Here is a 22,324-nt window from a genome sequence, read left to right as displayed (position 1 = left end):
ATGGGATGCAGCTCCTTGTTTCGTCCATGACTGATGCTTTGCTTCTCCAGTGCTCCTGTCCTCCTGCGAGGACAGCAGGCCCTCCTTTCCTTCTTGAGATGCAGCTCCTTGTTTCTTCCATGACTGCTGCTTTGCTTCTCCAGTGCTCCTGTCCTCCTGCAAGGACATTCATTATCCTTCTTCCATGACTGCTGCTTTGCTTCTGCAGCGCTCCTGTTCTCCTGCAAGGACATTCATGAGATGCAGCTCCTTGTTTCTTCCATGACTGATGCTTTGCTTCTGCAGTGCTCCTGTCCTCCTGCAAGGACCTTCATGAGATGCAGCTCCTTCTTTCTTCCATGACTGATGCTTTGTTTCTCCAGTGCTCCTGTCCTCCTGCAAGGACATTCATGAGATGCAACTCCTCCTTTCTTCCATGACTGCTGCTTTGCTTCTCCAGTGCTCCTGCCCTCCTGCAAAGACAGCAGGCCCTCCTTTCCTTCATGAGATGCAGCTCCTTCTTTCTTCCATGACTGATGCTTTGCTTCTGCAGTGCCCCGTCCTCCTGCAAGGATATTCATGAGATGCAGCTCCTTTCTTCCATGACTGCTGCTTTGCTTCTGCAGTGCTCCTGTCCTCCTGCGATGACATTCATGAGATGTAGCTCCTTGTTTCTTCCATGACTGATGCTTTGCTTCTGCAGTGCTCCTGTCCTCCTGCAAGGACCTTCATGAGATGCAGCTCCTTCTTTCTTCCATGACTGATGCTTTGCTTCTCCAGTGCTCCTGTCCTCCTGCAAGGACATTCATGAGATGCAACTCCTCCTTTCTTCCATGACTGCTGCTTTGCTTCTCCAGTGCTCCTGCCCTCCTGCAAGGACAGCAGGCCCTCCTTTCCTTCATGAGATGCAGCTCCTTCTTTCTTCCATGACTGATGCTTTGCTTCTGCAGTGCCCCGTCCTCCTGCAAGGATATTCATGAGATGCAGCTCCTTTCTTCCATGACTGCTGCTTTGCTTCTGCAGTGCTCCTGTCCTCCTGCGAGGACATTCATGAGATGTAGCTCCTTGTTTCTTCCATGACTGCTGCTTTGGTTCTCCAGTGCTCCTGCCCTCCTGCAAGGACATTCATGAGATGCAGCTCCTCCTTCTTTCTTCCATGACTGCTGCTTTGCTTCTGCAGTGCTCCTGACCTCCTGCAAGGACAGCAGGCCCTCCTTTCATTCATGAGATGCAGCTCCTTGTTTCTTCCATGGCTGCTGCTTTGCTTCTCCAGTTCTCCTGTCCTCCTGCAAGGATCTTCATGGGATGCAGCTCCTTGTTTCTTCCTTGACTGCTGCTTTGCTTCTCCAGTGCTCCGGTCCTCCTGCAAGGACATTCATGATCCTTCTTCCATGACTGCTGCTTTGCTTCTGCAGTGCTCCTGTCCTCCTGCGAGGACATTCATGAGATGCAGCTCCTTCTTTCTTCCATGACTGATGCTTTGGTTCTCCAGTGCTCCTGTTCTCCTGCAAGGACATTCATGAGATTCAGCTCCTCCTTCTTTCTTCCATCACTGATGCTTTGCTTCTCCAGCGCTCCCATCCTCCTGCAAGGACATTCATGAGATGCAGCTCCTTCTTTCTTCCATGACTGATGCTTTGCTTCTCCAGTGCTCCTGTCCTCCTGCAAGGACATTCATGAGATGCAGCTCCTTGTTTCTTCCATGACTGCTGCTTTGGTTCTCCAGTGCTCCTGTCCTCCTGCAAGGACAGCAGGCCCTCCTTTCCTTCATGAGATGCAGCTCCTTGTTTCTTCCATGACTGCTGCTTTGCTTCTCCAGCGCTCCCATCCTCCTGCAAGGACATTCATGAGATGCAGCTCCTTCTTTCTTCCATGACTGCTGCTTTGCTTCTGCAGCGCTCCTGTTCTCCTGCAAGGACATTCATGAGATGCAGCTCCTTGTTTCTTCCATGACTGATGCTTTGCTTCTGCAGTGCTCCTGTCCTCCTGCAAGGACCTTCATGAGATGCAGCTCCTTCTTTCTTCCATGACTGATGCTTTGTTTCTCCAGTGCTCCTGTCCTCCTGCAAGGACATTCATGAGATGCAACTCCTCCTTTCTTCCATGACTGCTGCTTTGCTTCTCCAGTGCTCCTGCCCTCCTGCAAAGACAGCAGGCCCTCCTTTCCTTCATGAGATGCAGCTCCTTCTTTCTTCCATGACTGATGCTTTGCTTCTGCAGTGCCCCGTCCTCCTGCAAGGATATTCATGAGATGCAGCTCCTTTCTTCCATGACTGCTGCTTTGGTTCTCCAGTGCTCCTGCCCTCCTGCAAGGACATTCATGAGATGCAGCTCCTCCTTCTTTCTTCCATGACTGCTGCTTTGCTTCTGCAGTGCTCCTGACCTCCTGCAAGGACAGCAGGCCCTCCTTTCATTCATGAGATGCAGCTCCTTGTTTCTTCCATGGCTGCTGCTTTGCTTCTCCAGTTCTCCTGTCCTCCTGCAAGGACCTTCATGGGATGCAGCTCCTTGTTTCTTCCTTGACTGCTGCTTTGCTTCTCCAGTGCTCCGGTCCTCCTGCAAGGACATTCATGATCCTTCTTCCATGACTGCTGCTTTGCTTCTGCAGTGCTCCTGTCCTCCTGCGAGGACATTCATGAGATGCAGCTCCTTCTTTCTTCCATGACTGATGCTTTGGTTCTCCAGTGCTCCTGTTCTCCTGCAAGGACATTCATGAGATTCAGCTCCTCCTTCTTTCTTCCATCACTGATGCTTTGCTTCTCCAGCGCTCCCATCCTCCTGCAAGGACATTCATGAGATGCAGCTCCTTCTTTCTTCCATGACTGATGCTTTGCTTCTCCAGTGCTCCTGTCCTCCTGCAAGGACATTCATGAGATGCAGCTCCTTGTTTCTTCCATGACTGCTGCTTTGGTTCTCCAGTGCTCCTGTCCTCCTGCAAGGACAGCAGGCCCTCCTTTCCTTCATGAGATGCAGCTCCTTGTTTCTTCCATGACTGCTGCTTTGCTTCTCCAGCGCTCCCATCCTCCTGCAAGGACATTCATGAGATGCAGCTCCTTCTTTCTTCCATGACTGCTGCTTTGCTTCTGCAGCGCTCCTGTTCTCCTGCAAGGACATTCATGAGATGCAGCTCCTTGTTTCTTCCATGACTGATGCTTTGCTTCTGCAGTGCTCCTGTCCTCCTGCAAGGACCTTCATGAGATGCAGCTCCTTCTTTCTTCCATGACTGATGCTTTGTTTCTCCAGTGCTCCTGTCCTCCTGCAAGGACATTCATGAGATGCAACTCCTCCTTTCTTCCATGACTGCTGCTTTGCTTCTCCAGTGCTCCTGCCCTCCTGCAAAGACAGCAGGCCCTCCTTTCCTTCATGAGATGCAGCTCCTTCTTTCTTCCATGACTGATGCTTTGCTTCTGCAGTGCCCCGTCCTCCTGCAAGGATATTCATGAGATGCAGCTCCTTTCTTCCATGACTGCTGCTTTGCTTCTGCAGTGCTCCTGTCCTCCTGCGATGACATTCATGAGATGTAGCTCCTTGTTTCTTCCATGACTGATGCTTTGCTTCTGCAGTGCTCCTGTCCTCCTGCAAGGACCTTCATGAGATGCAGCTCCTTCTTTCTTCCATGACTGATGCTTTGCTTCTCCAGTGCTCCTGTCCTCCTGCAAGGACATTCATGAGATGCAACTCCTCCTTTCTTCCATGACTGCTGCTTTGCTTCTCCAGTGCTCCTGCCCTCCTGCAAGGACAGCAGGCCCTCCTTTCCTTCATGAGATGCAGCTCCTTCTTTCTTCCATGACTGATGCTTTGCTTCTGCAGTGCCCCGTCCTCCTGCAAGGATATTCATGAGATGCAGCTCCTTTCTTCCATGACTGCTGCTTTGCTTCTGCAGTGCTCCTGTCCTCCTGCGAGGACATTCATGAGATGTAGCTCCTTGTTTCTTCCATGACTGCTGCTTTGGTTCTCCAGTGCTCCTGCCCTCCTGCAAGGACATTCATGAGATGCAGCTCCTCCTTCTTTCTTCCATGACTGCTGCTTTGCTTCTGCAGTGCTCCTGACCTCCTGCAAGGACAGCAGGCCCTCCTTTCATTCATGAGATGCATCTCCTTGTTTCTTCCATGGCTGCTGCTTTGCTTCTCCAGTTCTCCTGTCCTCCTGCAAGGACCTTCATGGGATGCAGCTCCTTGTTTCTTCCTTGACTGCTGCTTTGCTTCTCCAGTGCTCCGGTCCTCCTGCGAGGACATTCATGAGATGCAGCTCCTTCTTTCTTCCATGACTGATGCTTTGGTTCTCCAGTGCTCCTGTTCTCCTGCAAGGACATTCATGAGATTCAGCTCCTCCTTCTTTCTTCCATCACTGATGCTTTGCTTCTCCAGCGCTCCCATCCTCCTGCAAGGACATTCATGAGATGCAGCTCCTTCTTTCTTCCATGACTGATGCTTTGCTTCTCCAGTGCTCCTGTCCTCCTGCAAGGACATTCATGAGATGCAGCTCCTTGTTTCTTCCATGACTGCTGCTTTGGTTCTCCAGTGCTCCTGTCCTCCTGCAAGGACAGCAGGCCCTCCTTTCCTTCATGAGATGCTGCTCCTTGTTTCTTCCATGACTGCTGCTTTGTTTCTCCAGTGCTCCTGTCCTCCTGCAAGGACATTCATGAGATGCAGCTTCTTCTTTCTTCCATGACTGATGCTTTGCTTCTCCAGCGCTCCTGTCCTCCTGCAAGGACATTCATGAGATGCAGCTCCTTCTTTCTTCCATGACTGCTGCTTTGCTTCTGCAGTGCCCCTGTCCTCCTGCAAGGACAGCAGGTCCTCCTTTCCTTCATGAGATGCAGCTCCTTCTTTCTTCCATGTCTGATGCTTTGCTTCTCCAGTGCTCCTGTCCTCCTGCAAGGACATTCATGAGATGCAGCTCCTTCTTTCTTCCATGACTGCTGCTTTGCTTCTGCAGTGCTCCTGTCCTCCTGCAAGGACAGCAGGCCCTCCTTTCCTTCATGAGATGCAGCTCCTTGTTTCTTCCATGACTGCTGCTTTGGTTCTCCAGTGCTCCTGTCCTCCTGCAAGGACATTTATGAGATGCAGCTCCTTCTTTCTTCCATGACTGCTGCTTTGCTTATCCAGTACTCCTGTCCTCCTGCACGGACCTTCATGGGATGTAGCTCCTTGTTTCTTCCATGACTGATGCTTTGCTTCTCCAGTGCTCCTGTCCTCCTGCAAGGACAGCAGGCCCTCCTTTCCTTCATGGGATGCAGCTCCTTCTTTCTTCCATGACTGATGCTTTGCTTCTCTAGTGCTCCTGACCTCCTGCAAGGACATTCATGAGATGCAGCTCCTCCTTTCTTCCATGACTGCTGCTTTGTTTCCCCAGTGCCGAAGCCCTCCTGCAAGGACAGCAGGCCCTCCTTTCCTTCATGAGATGCAGCTCCTTCTTTCTTCCATGACTGATGCTTTGCTTCTCCAGCGCTCCCATCCTCCTGCAAGGACATTCATGAGATGCAGCTCCTTTCTTCCATGACTGCTGCTTTGATTCTGCAGTGCTCCTGTCCTCTTGCAAGGACACAAGCCCTCCTTTAATTCATGAGATGCAGCTCCTTGTCACTTGGGCTTCTTGGTGTTACAGGGCAGTGGGACAGGTGTTACTGCTCAACATCTTGTAAGAGTGTAAGACTCACTGCCTACACACAGACCACTAGCCCTGTTCACACTCACATGCAGGTTACAAGTACCTGCTTCAAGCACTCACCGTGAGCATTTCTGTCTCCTTGCCTAAGCCCATCTGCTTAACATTCTTAGCTGCTCTCCCCCGAACACACCACACCACAGACTGCTCCCATGAGAAAGATTTCATTCATACACAACACTGGATCTCACAACAGGCTTCTCCAGACAACCCTCATTTTCAGTGCCAGCCAGACATGGAGAATAAACATCTTCCCAAGGAGCCCCTTTATCAGGCCTCGACTCAGTGGATAGAAGCCCTCAGCTTGTCTTGAAGGAGCTAACTTACATGTCCCCAGGACTGTGCATGGCACAAGGTTGAGTTACAAGCATGGTGGAAGTCAGAAGTCCTTAGGAGGAGGAAGGCTTCAACTGCGGCCAAACAGGGCTTCACCAGACTACAGCCGTCTTTAACGCGGCCCTGCAGTAGCCTCGAACTGTATGGTCAAAACCCCAAGAGAGGAAACAGTTCAAATGTTGCTGGGGAGGCCATGTCTTTCCCAGGAGCTTTGGCACCTTGTCCCAATCCTTCACACTTGAGAAATGTTTGTGTCCCAAAGTTCAGAAGAATTTTTGTAGCTCCTTTTCTGATGGTCCAAAGTGCTCCAAATATTTAGGTAACGTTTAATTGGAACCAGTCAACGGATTTAAGTAACAGAAAGGTACCATACCACCGCAGTTCAAGGTGCAAGAAAAATTTTCATTTAAAACCGAGTCATGTAATTCCTTGTCAGATCCAACTTCCTGGGTGCATAGCGCCTTCTTTATTCCAGACATTTGGAAGATGAAATTCCCACCTTTAAGTGGTGCACAACTTATTTCTAGACAATCCGTGTTTTCGGTCTTTGGTTCATTCCATTCTTAATAGTATCATGAAATATGTTTCAGAGGGCAGGCACTTCATCGCACAACCAGGACTTCTCTATCCCTAGGATTCAGCAGTAGTCTAGAACCCCTAGACCTAAGGAAAACCTCTTTGTATAAATATTCAAGTTCAAAGCTAGAGAGGCCACTCCCCAGTCCTGAGGCAGGCAGCCCACACACTCAGAGGAGCAAACAGGGAAGTCTTAACTTCATCTGTACCTGCAGCATTCCTGAGGGTGCATCAAGTGGTGCTGGAACAGAGGGATACAAATCACTGTGTCTGATTTTCAAAAACCTCTGAGCAAATCCGAGCACATTTCTTTGCACTGCTTGCACTTTCATTCCCAAATGTTTTGGGAAAAATATACTGGTTCCTTTCTCAGGGATACGTTTTATGGCAAAGGCTTCCAAAGCAAAATGGCAGGAGCTTGTAATGTTCTTTACACCTTTCTCTCTCATAAACCCCTATTGAGAGTGTCCCAGTCATCCCCACCATGAAAAATAAAAAGCCTTGGAGGCCCTATTGTTGCTTTCATCCCTACTGCAAGAGGCTCCACTCTCCTGAGGTAAGATGTTTACTGTGTTGTGGGTTTCCTATCACAGGCAAACGTGGCACAGGTCTGGAGAGAACATGTGAGGACGTGGGTCGTAGATGTAAACAGAGATAAATATTTGTGAATCAACAGGGGTCAGTTGAATGGAATGTGAATAGTCTTTTCACTGAACACAGTTATTAAAGTATAGAGAGGCAAAATTATAGTTACAAATATCAAAAGTATGAAACTTCATTGATTTTATCTACTGATGTACCTATGTATGGGCCAGATGTAGGAAAGCTTTAATGACTCGCAAACTGCGAAAAACGCCGTTTACGAGTCGCTAAAGCCCATCTGGTATGTAGAAATGCATTTTGCGAGTCGGAACCGACTCGCAAAATGCATTTCCGAGTCGCAAATAGGAAGGGGTGTTCCCTTCCTATTTGCGAGTCGCACTAGTATGCAATTTGCGGTCGCAAATGGACTCGCAGTTACCATCCACTTGAAGTGGATGGTAACCCAGTCGCAAACGGGAAGGGGTCCCCATGGGACCCCTTCCCCTTTGTGACTGGACCAAAAAATTATTTTTCAGAGCAGGCAATACCTGCCCTGAAAAATACCGAAACAAAAGGTTTCGGTTTATTTTTCAAAGTGCAGCTCGTTTTCCTTTAAGGAAAACGGGTTGCACTTTGAAAAAAAAAAACTGCTTTATTTAAATCAGTCACGGACATGGAGGTCTGCTGTTCCCAGCAGGCCTCCATACCCGTGAGTGCCCTGAATCGCTATGGGGTCGCAAATTGTGACCCACCTCATTAATATTAATGAGGTGGGTCTTTGCGACCCAATAGTGACTCGCAGAAGGTGTCTGAGACACCTTTCTGCATCCCAAATTGCGACTTGCAATTTGCGAGTCCCTACGACTCGCAAATTGCAAGTCGCAATTTGGGAAGTTGCTACATCTGTCCCCAAGTTACAAATTTGATGTATGTAGTATTTTCCTAGCAGAAGTTAGGAACTTATTTTATTTTGTTTCCCATGATGCCATTTTGCTTGCTTCAGTGAATATGGACTTTTAAGCTCAGGCTATTGGACAAATAATTCCTTCTCTTTTGCAGCCCATAACTGAACTTTGGCAAACTACACAAAACATTTGTGCACAGTCTGCTCCCTTACAAAAGTGTCCATTATTGACATTTTAAAGTACAAACATTTAGTTTTAAGTTGTAGGGTAGAGCAGAGGTAGCTGAAGTCTAATTGTCCAGCCTCCGCTACTGCAGACATCTAATACCAAATCAGATCATAAATAGTTCAGCAAATGTGGTACAAATGTGTCCCTTCTAGTACACATGAAAAGATGAGGGAGTACACAAGTACATAATAATGTGGTATACCTCACTAGCGACTGTTGTCTCAGTTAAAAATTGGTGACAATAAAACTTAAACATCTTTGCCATTCTTTGATGTCTGAAACAAGCAAGTTAATTTTACATTCAAAGGTGGCCATAAGATTACAGAGATCTAGCATGCGCTGAAGCTATAGAATTGTAGTCGCCAGCTCTCAGCTGTAGTCACACGCTTGCAATCACCCTCTGTGACCTGTAGTTACTGAACACCCACCACAAACAATGAACGCTGCAAGTGACCCCCCAGCTGCAGAGAATGTGCCCTTCTGTTTGAATATCAGCTGGTGGAACATTAAGGTTGGTAACCAAGATACTTAATTTGTCGTACCAGGGGCCAGTATTTCTGCAGAGCAGGATGTTACCTCCCTTGAGTGTGGCTAGTGTGGGGCTGTTTAGCCCGCGAGTGCCATGCATCCTTTGACACATCATATATGATGTCACTCCTTAAGTCTCATGTATAACAGTGGGTATTAAATGGCCGTCGTAGTGGTGGGATTGTTAAGCCTTTTATTTACAAGTTCCAGTAGAAATTATATTTATGTGATCTATACGTTTATTTTATGTGGTCACTTTCTTCTCAGGCCTTATGCAATAGCACTGGTCCAGGTACGGCCAGCTGCCAGTGTAACCCCGGCTGGGCTGGTGATGGCAGGGTCTGCCTGCCCATCGACAACTGCCAGCTGGAGAGCAGAGGAGGTTGCCACGTCAATGCAGACTGCGCCTTTGTGGAACCAGGAAAGGTAAATATGTTGACCCGAGGTGGCCTTTTACTCTATGTTCCATCATCTTGAAATCTCTTCTGGTGCTACCCTGGTCCCATCCCTCTTGAGTCTCTGTCTCTATCTTATACTTTCTGTTTCCGCCTGCATGAATGAAGTTCTCGCCCTCATGTTGAGCTACAGTTTGTGCTGACAGCACTAGATGCACGCGGCTCTAACGCCACAGGAGCCTAGGTCAAGCTGTACTAGATCACATTCTTGAATATTGTGAAGTTAGTGTTGCACACTTTACATTCATGTTGTCTCCATTCTATTCACAGAACAAGTGCACGTGCAAACGAGGGTACGCGGGAGACGGGTATCTTTGTGACTTACTGAACCCATGTCTGGAGAACAACGGCGACTGTCACGATATGGTACGTGAGACTGCGCCAGGAAGCCACACTCTCACATGGCTGACTGAAGTAACTAACATTTGATGACCACTCTGATCAGAGTGATAATGTGCAACCACTTACACAGCAGGGGTCTTCTGTCTCAAGATGTGAAAGGAGGATCCTTTAGGGTAAGAAAAGAAACCTGGGCTGTCTCTCCCGTGAATGGTTCCAGCGAGTGGAGGTCACTAGAACCTTCTGTCCTTCAGACCTGAGAAAGGTCCTGAAGATGGAAACATTGTGCTGGTTGCTCGTATTCTAAGTCTGTCTCTTTGAACATGAAGGGTCTCATGTCACTGGAAAGATGTGCTGGAACAGACACCATCCCCAGCACTCGGGATAATCTCACTGCACGTTGATTCCACAGACCGTGCTGGCGAATGGTCACTAAATACCAAACCTTGAGCAGGCAGGATTCAACCTGTGCCATGAGATACAATCCCTGTGCCCCTCCTGGTGACGTGCTTAATTGCTGCTGTGAGGACTCTGCAGCCACCGTGAAACTAGGTGGTCCTTTCTCAACCATCACCTTTAGCAGCATCATGTCTGAAAGATAGCAAAGGGATAAATTTACAGGCCAAGCGCTGCAGGTCCTCTCTGATGAGAAATGGGGAATAGTGGCCACATTGGCCACTGCAAAGCTGTGGGATCAGTCTGTACACATTGAAGTCAGTGGCATTCGTGAAACCTGACTCTGATTACTAAGTTCTGACATATGTGGTGGTTGAGGTGACTGAGCTACCACCTAAGCCAGTACCAAGAGATTGTCTTGTCACAGAGGCTTGCAGTGCCCATGAATGTATTCTTAGACTATGGGTGTGTGAAGTGCGCTCAGTGATATGTATGATCAAGGAGATGGATCTGCCTGGCATGGAGACGGTGGCAGCGGGTAGAGAGGAAGTTATTCTTGGATGCACATGCAATCGTGGTCCACTCTGCATCACAGGAGAAACACATGAAAGTGCCAGCCTAGCAGAACAACACAGCAGTAATCCTCTGGAGGGGTCTTTGCCCTCAGTCAGCATGGGTCCCAGCTGATAACACTCGAGATATACCAGCCATTATGTCATCCACAACACACCATATGCAATCCCACCTCCTCATTGTGAGACCAGAGGCAGTGACACACCTTAGACCTGGAGAAGTACTGCAGAGTCACCACGGAAAATGCTATGGCCCTGATCTCGACCAAATAATCCTGCGCTTATCCTGGTAGCATAGAGGTTACTGGTGGCCCTGGAGAGGTGCCTTAGAACATGAGGGTGCCCTCGCCACATACAGCACAGTGCATGTGGCTTGGGTGGAGTGGGGGGCTGGATGGTGGAAGGTGCTAACCAGCTGGGTTGGGGACAGAAAATAGTGCCAGAAGCATATATTGGGAGAAGGGGTGGGGTGACCTTAAATATATTGATCATCTTTCCCCTAGTGTTTTGGTGGGCAGGTGGTGCCTTCGTCATGGTCACACTAGGAGTTTGGTTCACCTGCATTTGGGAAGCCTGAGACACCTAATGGCAACATGGTGCATTTTGCAGCACACGCTACAGTTTCTCAGAGTGAGATTCCAGTGATGTGGAGGTAGCAAAGTATCACCTTGTGTAGGTGGAACGCACATCCTGAGGTGTTCTGCAGTCTAATATGCACATCCTGGTTTCCGGCTTCTTGTGGTATTGCAAGTCATCGTAGAAGGATCAAACACTAGCAATGGGTGCCGGATTGACCTGCAAGAGAAAGAGAGTTCATGCATGTGAGTCATTCCAAAGTATCTTTCCATGCTTGCAGATACCCATGTGTGCTGATGCAAGCTGTGTGCACACACATGAACTCCTGTGCTATCTGCTGATTGTGGCCATTTTTGTGCTGTTGTATGTTGTTCATATGGCAACACTCCCCAGAGGACCACACTGCTGCTCTCCACACATGATCTGCATAAGTGTCCAGTGGGGCGTCATTTTGCTTACTGGGCCATACGAGGGCCATGTGTGGTTGTTTATGATCAATCACAACTGCTTCCTTTGTGATGGTCTTGTCTTCTGACCTCTGATAAGCAGGAGTTGTGGGAGGTCAGAGTTGTGTGTTAATCCTGTAAATCATGACTTTGTGTGAAGATCAGGTCCACATTGGAGGCAATGCTGAAGTTCATGGGATAGGCCAGGCCTTCTCACTGGCCTTGGTGGGATCACCAGAATGTGGGTGGCTTAAGTGGCACCCAAGTCATCCTAGAAATGCCCCTTCACAGCAGTGAAAGCTGATTCGTCTGCTGGAAGGTGGTGCAGCGTTGTACAGATCCAATCAGAGCATCTGTCTTGTTTGAGGATGTGGCTGGATGCAGGATATTGCATGCTGTGTCTTGGTATGATCCTGCGGCACACTAGTGGTGGACACTCAGGCGCTTCAGGACTTGAGGCAGTGCTGACCTGGTGTGGAGGTGTGAATGGATGTCTTCTTCTCTTAGTAACAAGGTGTGTATGATGTTTGTTAAAGGAAGGTATGGTCAATGCTTGATACCAACTTAAGCTTAATGGGCACAGCTGGTGCAGGAGATGCACAAAGCACTTCCTCACCCTCTCTACTCCTGGATGCAGTGTACTTCCTCTTTCTGCTCTTTCAGTATCCATGGTGCTTGTATTTGAAACTTTGTCACATGTTTTAGTGTTTGCATTGAAGTTGGTGATTTTTGCTGGTGTCTTCGGTGTAAATCCCCCCTTTATGGCCACTTTTAACATTGTGATGTTTTTACTACATGTCTTAGTTTTGTTACTGGATTGGTTGCTCATATCTTGTGTTTCCACAATGCAGTGTTTCTGCAACTATTAAAATATGTAGATGCCCAAAATGGATGCAAACATTTCACTAATTCAGGTTTTTGGAGATAGGGCAGAGCACCAAAAGGAGGCTATAGAGACAACCCCATGGTCCCCAGTCCAACCGCTGTGCACACTTCACAAACTGTCTGTTGACTGCTGAAGCTCATCACAGTGCCTGGACCAGAAGCAGACAGTATCCATCAAACCTATGTATACGGACGTATGTATGAGTATGATTTATATAGTGAATTCTTGCTTACAGAGCAGTGGACCGTTGTAGGAGAATGACACTTTAAAATGGGTAAATTGTGGCATCTGGGAATGGGAGCAGAAGAGAGGTGGACAGGGAACTGACCTCCTGAGGTGGGTACTAGACTGGGTGGCACACCAGGGGTGGCTGAGGAGTTGGGGCAATTCCCATGGAGTGGGCAGAAGCGCCTCAGTGAGTCATGGTAGGTGGACAGTCACAGAACGATGTGGCATCTCATGACGGGAGGACATTCATCGGTGCTGAAGGTGGCGTCTGGGTGCATTACAGAGTGCAATAGTTATGGATACAACTGTGTATCTATGATGTCAATATGTTGTCAGGTTTTGTTCATATTGAAGTAATTGTTGATTGCTGCACACTTCTCCTTGAAGCGTTGAAGGTGTAGGTCCAGCAGACGTCTCACACAGTCCAGCAGAAATCTCACCAGTGGCACAACAAAGGACTCCGCAGCCCCACGGTGCGTGGCAAGCCCAAGCTTCAGGGGGTCCCCCTCAGCAGAGTACCTGGCCTGAAGCTCCAGAGTAAGTCCAGAGGTGGGCCCCTCCGTGTACTTTGCAGTGGGGCTCCCTCAAGTTTTGTTACGCCACTGGGTCTCTCACAGTCCTGTAGAGGTAGAGGTAGAGGTCTCACACAGTTCTGAGGAGGTCTCACACAGTCCTGTAGAGGTCTCACACAGTCCTGTAGAGGTCTAACACAGTCTGGCAGAGGTCTCACACAGTCCTGTAGAGGTCTCACACAGTCTGGCAGAGGTCTCACACAGTGCTCAACAGCCATGAAGATCTCTGCTTCGATTGGAGGTGTTGTTCATGTTGGCCATGTTTTAGGTTGCTCTGGACCCATTAATGCACCTCCTTCGGTTGGTCAATGACTTCGAGGCTTTTTGTAGCAGTGGTTGTTGCCTTATCTTCCACAGTCAGCTGATGATGTCATTGCTGTCGGTGACCTCATTGCTATACCGCTGTGAGGGTGACCTGACCTCTGCTGAAGGAGGGATGCATGAGCTAGGTGGTCTGTCACCAGGACAGCGTGATTGAGACAGGAGTGGGGACTTTGCAGTTGTACTGGCATGTGAAGTTGCCGCATGACAGGTTCTCAAGGTGTGAACTGATGGGGAAGCTCTTGAATTATCTAAGCAGCTGCTCTGAAAGCCTCTGTTGTCCTCTGTGTTGGCAAATATCGGGCTCGTCGGAGAGGGTAGCTTTCATTGGCCTGTGCGTTGTAGATTAAAATTTGCCAGTGTTATGATGTTCCCTTCTAACTGCTTCCCACTACTTCTCGTTTACTTTTACATCTTGACTGGTGGTTGCACTTGATGGTGGCTGGCACTGAAGGTGAAGTGTGATTGACTCCTACAGAAGGAAACAAGCATTAATGAGAGGGAAGGTTGTATCAGTCACTAATGTGACCTCGCCCAGTGAATCGGAATCTTTTACATATCTTGTCCATGAGAATAAGCTTCAGTTTCAGTAATTCTGCTAATCCTTAGGGGAAATGCCCTCAAGTGGATCACCTCCTTCCTCACAGGGAAAACCCAGAGAATATGACTCCTGCCTTTCACCTCCGGACCAAAGAACACCCTCTGCGGCATCCCATAAGGGTCATCCATCAGCCCCTCCTTGTTCAACACCTACATGACCTCACTGGCCAACATCGTTCGATCTCATGGACTAAGCATTGTTTCTTAGGCCAAATATACCCAACTCATCCTCTCACTATCTGAATACCCTGACACCATGCTAACAAACTTCCACAAGTGCATGATGACCATCGTCAACTGGATTAGAACCAACTGCCTCCAACGCAACACCGACAAGACCGAGCTACTAATCTTCAGAAACACCTCCCCGTGGAATGATGCATGGTAGCCTCCCAAACTAGGAACTCCACCAACCAGCCCCGCCCACAACCTTGGCATCATACTGGATGATAGACTCACCATTAGGTAACAGATCAAACCAGTCTCCTCCTCCTGCTTCCTCACGCTCTGCATGCTTCACAAGATTCTTCAGTGACTGCCGGTCAACTCCAGACGCACTGTCACTCAAGCCCTGATCACTGGCTGACTGGACTACGGCAACGCACTCTATGCAGTAATCACCACATAACTCCTCAAGAGACTACAAACTGTATAGAACGTGGCTGCCAGACTCATCCCTGACCTCCACAAACGGACCCACATTGTCACCCACCTCAGAAAGCTCCACTGTACAAAGAGATGCAAGTTCAAGATGTTAACTCACACCTTCAAAGCCCTCCACAACCAAGGACACGGGTACATCAACCACCGACTGAATTTACACCTTTAGTTCGGACACCTACACTCTGCCTCCCTCTTCCTCACCTACAACACCCGCATTCCTGGCAACAACAGCAGAGGATACTTCTTCACCTACCTCGCAGCGAAATCCTGGAACTGCCTCCCACTTCACCTACGGACCTCACCCTCCCCACTGGAATTCAGAAGAGGGCTACAGACTTGGTTGTTCAAGTGAGCCCCGGCAGCAACTTATACCAGCGCCTGGATATCCTCACGGGTGATTATCTGTGCTCTACAAATCCAAGTGGCATCATTCAGAGCTCAGTGGAACAGGTGAACATAGAAAGTCTGCTGTTCTCCCGTTCCATTAAGCACATGTTTTTTTCGCCTACGTTCATAGGTAGGAACCACTTGGATCCGATGGCAGAGCTTAAGCGGGTGCCTCCATGGAGACCTTTCACAAGGATGCTTTACTGCACCACGCTGCCGGCTCCTCCAGCGGAGACCTTTCACAAGGATCCGTTCCTTCACCACACTGCCGGCTACGCCACCACAGACCTTTCACAAGGAGCCATTCCTTCACCGCGCTGCCGGTGCCTCCATTGGAGACCTTTCACAAGGATCCATTCCTTCACCATGCTGCTCACTCCTCCATCAGAGACCTTTCACAAGGATCCGTTCCTTCACCACGCTGCCGGCTCCTCCATCGGAGACCTTTCACAAGGATAGATTCCTTCACCACGCTGCCGGCTCCTCTATCAGAGACCTTTCACAAGGATAGATTCCTTCACCACGCTGCCGACTCCTCCATCGGAGACCTTTCACAAAGATCCATTCCTTCACCACGCTGCCGGCTCCTCCATCAGAAACCTTTCACAAGGATAGATTCCTTCACTGTGCTGCCAGCTTCTCCATTGGAGACCTTTCACAAGGATCCGTTCCTTCACCACGCTGCCGGCTCCTCCACCGGAGACCTTTCACAAGGATCCATTCCTTCACCACACTGCCGGCTCCTCCACCAGAGACCTTTCACAAGGATCCGTTCCTTCACCACGCTGCCGGCTCCTCCACCAGAGACCTTTCACAAGGATCCGTTCCTTCACCACGCTGCCTGCTCCTCCATCAGAAACCTTTCACAAGGATAGATTCCTTCACTGTGCTGCCAGCTTCTCCATTGGAGACCTTTCACAAGGATCCATTCCTTCACCACGCTGCTGGCTCCTCCATAGGAAACCTTTCACAAGGATCCATTCCTTCACCGCGCTGCTGGTTCCTCCATCACAGAACTTTCACAAGGAGCCATTCCTTCACCACGCTGCCGTCTCCTCCATCTGAGACCTTTCACAAGGATCAATTCCTTCACTGCGCTGCTGGTTCCTCCATCGGAGACCTTTCACAAGGATCCATTCCTTCAGCACGCTGCTGGTTCCTCCACGAGAGACCTTTCACAAGGATCCTTCACCACACTGCCGGCTCCTCCATCAGAGACCTTTCACAAGGATCCATTCCTTTACCACGCTGCACACTCCCTGAGGGAGACCCTTCACAAGGATACGTTCCTTCACCATGCTGCTGGTTCCTCCATCGAAGACCTTTCACAAGGTGCCATTCCTTCACTGCGCTGCTGGCTCCTCCATCAGAGACGCTTCACAAGGAGCCATTCCTTTTTCACGCTGCCAGCTTCTCCATCACAGACCTTTCACAAGGATCCATTCCTTCACTCAACTGCCGTCTCCTCCATCTAGGACATTTCACTAAATGAAATTCCTTCACCACGCTGCTGGCTCCTCCATCAGAGACGCTTCACAAGGAGCCATTCCTTTTTCACGCTGCCAGCTTCTCCATCACAGACCTTTCACAAGGATCCATTCCTTCACTCAACTGCCGTCTCCTCCATCTAGGACATTTCACTAAATGAAATTCCTTCACCACGCTGCCGGCTCCTCCATTGGAGACCTTTCACAAGCATCCATCCTTCCCCACACTACTGCCCCTTCCAGTGGAGACCTTTCACTAGGATTGATCCCTTCACCATACTGCCAGCTCCTCCACCGGAGACCTTTCACAAGGATCCATTCCTTCACCATGCTGCTGGCTCCTCCATCGGAGACCTTTCACAAGGATCCGTTCCTTCACCACGCTGCCGGCTCCTCCATCGGAGACCTTTCACAAGGATCCATTCCTTCAACACGCTGCCGGCTCCTCCATCGGAGACCTTTCACAAGGATAGATTCCTTCACCCCGCTGCCGGCTCCTCCATCGGAGACCTTTCACAAGGATAGATTCCTTCACCACGCTGCCGACTCCTCCATCGGAGACCTTTCACAAAGATCCATTCCTTCACCACGCTGCCGGCTCCTCCATCAGAAACCTTTCACAAGGATAGATTCCTTCAGTGTGCTGCCAGCTTCTCCATTGGAGACCTTTCACAAGGATCCGTTCCTTCACCACACTGCCGGCTCCTCCATAGGAAACCTTTCACAAGGATCCATTCCTTCACCGCGCTGCTGGTTCCTCCATCACAGAACTTTCACAAGGAGCCATTCCTTCACCACGCTGCCGGCTCCTCCATCGGAGACCTTTCACAAGGATCAATTCCTTCACCGCACTGCCGGCTCCTCCATCACATACCTTTCACAAGGAGCCATTCCTTCACTGCGCTGCCAGCTCCTCCTCCGGAGACCTTTCACAAGGATCCATTCCTTCACTGCGCTGCTGGCTTCTCCACCGGTGACCTTTCACAAGGATCCATTCCTTCACCATGCTGCCGGCCCCTCCAGCAGAGACTTTTCAGAAGGAACCATTCCTTCACCACACTGCCAGCTCCGCCATTGGAGACATTTCACTAGGATCCATTCCTTCACCACATTGCCGGCTCCTCCATCTGAGACATTTCAGAAGGATCAATTTTGTCACTACACTGCCAGCCCCTCCATCATAGACCTTTCACTAGGATCCATTCCTTCACCACGCCACCGGCTCCTCCAGCTGAGACTTTTCAGAAGGATCCATTCCTTCACCATGCTGCCGGCTCCTTCCTCTGAGACCTTTCACAAGGGTCCACTCCGTCACCATGCTGCCGGGTCCTCCATCGGAGACCCTTCACAAGGAGCCATTCCTTCACCACGCTGCTGGCTCCTCCATCAGAGACGCTTCACAAGGAGCCATTCCTATATCACGCTGCCAGCTTCTCCATCACAGACCTTTCACAAGGATCCATTCCTTCACTCAACTGCCGTCTCCTCCATCTAGGACATTTCACTAAATGAAATTCCTTCACCACGCTGCCGGCTCCTCCATTGGAGACCTTTCACAAGCATCCATCCTTTCCCACACTACTGCCCCTTCCAGTGGAGACCTTTCACTAGGATTGATCCCTTCACCATACTGCCAGCTCCTCCACCGGAGACCTTTCACAAGGATCCATTCCTTCACCATGCTGCTGGTTCGTTCATCATAGACCTTAAACAAGTATCCATCCTTCCCCACACTGCCAGCTCCTCTGAGAGAGACCTTTCACAAGGATCCGTTCCTTCACTACACTATTGCCCCCTCCAGTGGAGACCTTTCACAAGGATCCATTCCTTTACCACACTGCAATCTCCTTCAGCTGAGACTTTTCACAAGGATCCATGACTTCACTATGTGCCGGTTTCTCCGTCTGAGACCTTTCACTAGGATCCATTCCTTCACCACGCTGCCAGCTCCTCCACCAGAGACCCTTCACAAGGATCCGTTTCTTCACCACACTATTGCCCCCTCCACCAGAGATCTTTCACAAGGATCCATTCTTTCACCACACTGTCGGCTCCTCCATCGGAGACCTTTCACAAGGATCCATTCCTTCACCAAGCTGCTGGCTCCTCCATCGGAGACCTTTCACAAGGATCCGTTCCTTCAACACGCTGCTGGCTCCTCCATAGGAAACCTTTCACAAGGTTCCATTCCTTCACCACACTGCTGGCTCCTCCATCGGAGACCTTTCACAAGGATCTGTTCCTTCACCCTGCTGCCGGCTCCTCCATTGGAGACCTTTCACAAGGATAGATTCCTTCACTGTGCTGCCAGCTCCTCCATCACAGACCTTTCACAATGAGCTATTCCTTCACCGCGCTGCTGGTTCCTCCATTGGAGACCTTTCACAAGGATCCATTCCTTCACCACACTGCTGGCTCCTCCATCGCAGACCTTTCACAAGGATCCGTTCCTTCACCACGCTGCCGGCTCCTCCATCGGAGACCTTTCACAAGGATCCATTCCTTCACCACACTGCTGGCTCCTCCATCGCAGACCTTTCACAAGGAGCCATTCCTTCACCACGCTGCCGGCTCCTCCATCGGAGACCTTTCTCAAGGGTCCATTCCTTCACCCCGCTGCCTGCTCCTTCATCAGAGACCTTTCACAAAGATCCATTACTTCACCATGCTGCCGGCTCCTCCATTGGAGACCTTTCACGAGGATCCATTCCTTCACCACAGTGCTGGCTGCTCCATTGGAGACCTTTCACAAGAATCCGTTCCTTCACCCCGCTCCGCTGCCAGCTCCTCCATCGGAGACCTTTCACAAGGATAGATTCCTTCACCACACTGCTGGCTGCTCCATTGGAGACCTTTCACAAGAATCCATTCCTTCACCCCGCTCCGCAGCCGGCTCCTCCATCGGAGACCTTTCACAAGGATAGATTCCTTCACTGTGCTGCTGGTTTCTTCATCGGAGACCTTTCACAAGGATAGGTTCCTTAACCACACTGCCGGCTCCTCCCTCAGAGACCCTTCACAAAGATCCACTCCTTCACCATGCTGCTGGGTCCTCCATTGGAGACCCTTCGAAAGGAGCAATTCTGTCACCACACTGCCGGCTCCTCCATCTGAGACCTTTCACAAGGATCCATTCCTTCACCACACTGTCGGCCTGTCGGCTCCTCCCTCGGAGACCTTTCACAAGGATCCGTTCCTTCACCACGCTGCCGGCTCCTCCATCGGAGACCTTTCACAAGGATCCATTCCTTCACCACACTGCTGGCTCCTCCATCTCAGACCTTTCACAAGGAGCCATTCCTTCACCACGCTGCCGGCTCCTCCATCGGAGACCTTTCTCAAGGGTCCATTCCTTCACCCCGCTGCCTGCTCCTCCATCAGAGACCTTTCACAAAGATCCATTACTTCACCACGCTGCCGGCTCCTCCATCGGAGACCTTTCACAAGGATCCATTCCTTCACCACACTGCTGGCTGCTCCATTGGAGACCTTTCACAAGAATCCGTTCCTTCACCCCGCTCCGCTGCCGGCTCCTCCATCGGAGACCTTTCACAAGGATAGATTCCTTCACCACACTGCTGGCTGCTCCATTGGAGACCTTTCACAAGAATCCGTTCCTTCACCCCGCTCCGCTGCCGGCTCCTCCATCGGAGACCTTTCACAAGGATAGATTCCTTCACTGTGCTGCTGGTTCCTTCATCGGAGACCTTTCACAAGGATAGGTTCCTTAACCACACTGCCGGCTCCTCCCTCAGAGACCCTTCACAAAGATCCACTCCTTCACCACGCTGCTGGGTCCTCCATTGGAGACCCTTCAAAAGGAGCAATTCTGTCACCACACTGCCGGCTCCTCCCTCGGAGACCTTTCACAAGGATCCGTTCCTTCACCACGCTGCCGGCTCCTCCATCGGAGACCTTTCACAAGGATCCATTCCTTCACCACACTGCTGGCTCCTCCATCGCAGACCTTTCACAAGGAGCCATTCCTTCACCACGCTGCCGGCTCTTCCACCAGAGACCTTTCACAAGGATCCATATCTTCACCACACTGCTGGCTCCTCAAGTGGAGACCTTACACAAGGATCCATTCCTTCACCACGCTGCTGGCTCCTCTACCAGAGACCTTTCACAAAGATCCTTTCCTTCACCAGGCTGCCGGCTCCTCCATCGGAGAAATTTCACAAGGATCCATTCCTTCACCACGCTGCCAGCTCCTCCAGTGGAGATCTTTCACAAGGATCCATTCCTTCACCACGCTGCCAGCTCCTGCATCGGAGACCCTTCACAAGGATAGATTCCTTCACTGTGCTGCCAGCTTCTCCACTGGAGACCTTTCACAAGGATCCATTGCTTCACCACGCTGCCGGCTCCTCCACCAGAGACCTTTCACAAGGATCCATTCCTTCACCACGCTGCCGGCTCCTCCACCAGAGACCTTTCACAAGGATCCGTTCCTTCATCACACTGCCGGCTTCTCCATTGGAGACCTTTCACAAGGATCCATTCCTTCACTGCACTGCCGGCTCCTCCACCAGAGACCTTTCACAAGGATCCATTCCTTCACCACGCTGCCGGCTCCTCCACCAGAGACCTTTCACAAGGATCCGTTCCTTCATCACACTGCCGGCTTCTCCATTGGAGACCTTTCACAAGGATCCATTCCTTCACTGCACTGCCGGCTCCTCCACCAGAGACCTTTCACAAGGATCCATTCCTTCACACCGCTGCCGGCTCCTCCATTGGAGACCTTTCACAAGGATCCGTTCCTTCACCCCACTGCTGGCTCCTCCATCGGAGACCTTTCACAAGGATCCATTCCTTCACCACGCTTCTTGCTCCTCCATCGGAGACCTTTCACAAGGAGCCATTCCTTCACCCCGCTGCCGGCTCCTCCACCGGAGACCTTTCACAAGGATCCAGTTCTTCACCCCGCTGCCGGCTCCTCCATTGGAGACCTTTCACAGGGATCCATTCCTTCACCACGCTCTGCGAGAGGACAGTGGTCCTATAATTGCATCTTGTAAAACTTGGATACCAGTTTCTTTGTACTGTGTGTCATTTGTTCTGAGTAAGGAGCTGAAGTGTGCGGTTGAGATCCGTCTTTGTCTCTGTAAAGTGTAAAATCCTTTAATATATAAATGGTGAAAAAACTTTCTCCAGGTGTTCTTTAGTATTCTTTGAGTGTTTAAGATTTGCAGCTGTTGTCCACATGTTGTGCAGCTGGGCCCTTGAAAGAGGCCCTCTCTGGCAAAGTGTGCTGGTTACCCTCCTCTGCCATGTGCTCTCCTCTGCCGTGCGCTCTCCTCTCTGCTGTGCACTCACCTCACTCTCCTCGGCCGTGCACTCTCCTCTGATGTGCACTCACCTCACTCTCCTCTGCCGTGCACTCTCCTCTGATGTGCCCGCACCTCACTCTCCTCTGCCGTGCACTCTCCTCTGCTGTGCACTCACCTCACTCTCCTCTGCCGTGCACTCTCCTCTAATGTTCATGCACCTCACTCTCCTCTGCTGTGCACTCACCTCTGCTGTGCACTCTCCTCTGCTGTGCACTCACCTCACTCTCCTCTGCTGTGCACTGCATGCACCTCACTCTCC

General features: G+C 50.3%; 1 protein-coding gene across 2 annotated transcripts in view; it reads left to right on the top strand.

Moving 5' to 3' along the window:
* The window catches only part of STAB1 (stabilin 1), an 829,863-nt gene that overhangs the window by 353,675 nt on the left and 453,864 nt on the right, over window positions 1-22,324 (top strand). For both annotated transcript variants that reach the window (XM_069206091.1, XM_069206090.1), the window contains exons 26-27: window positions 9,069-9,227; window positions 9,527-9,622. In XM_069206091.1, the coding sequence (XP_069062192.1) occupies window positions 9,069-9,227; window positions 9,527-9,622 (255 nt within the window). The remainder of the gene's footprint in view (window positions 1-9,068; window positions 9,228-9,526; window positions 9,623-22,324) is intronic.

The sequence above is a fragment of the Pleurodeles waltl genome, chromosome 9, assembly GCF_031143425.1.
Source record: "Pleurodeles waltl isolate 20211129_DDA chromosome 9, aPleWal1.hap1.20221129, whole genome shotgun sequence".
Classification (NCBI taxonomy): Eukaryota; Metazoa; Chordata; class Amphibia; order Caudata; family Salamandridae; genus Pleurodeles; species Pleurodeles waltl.
The sequence above is the reverse complement of the archived record's forward strand: the minus strand, read 5'-3'. Positions and strand labels throughout refer to the sequence as shown.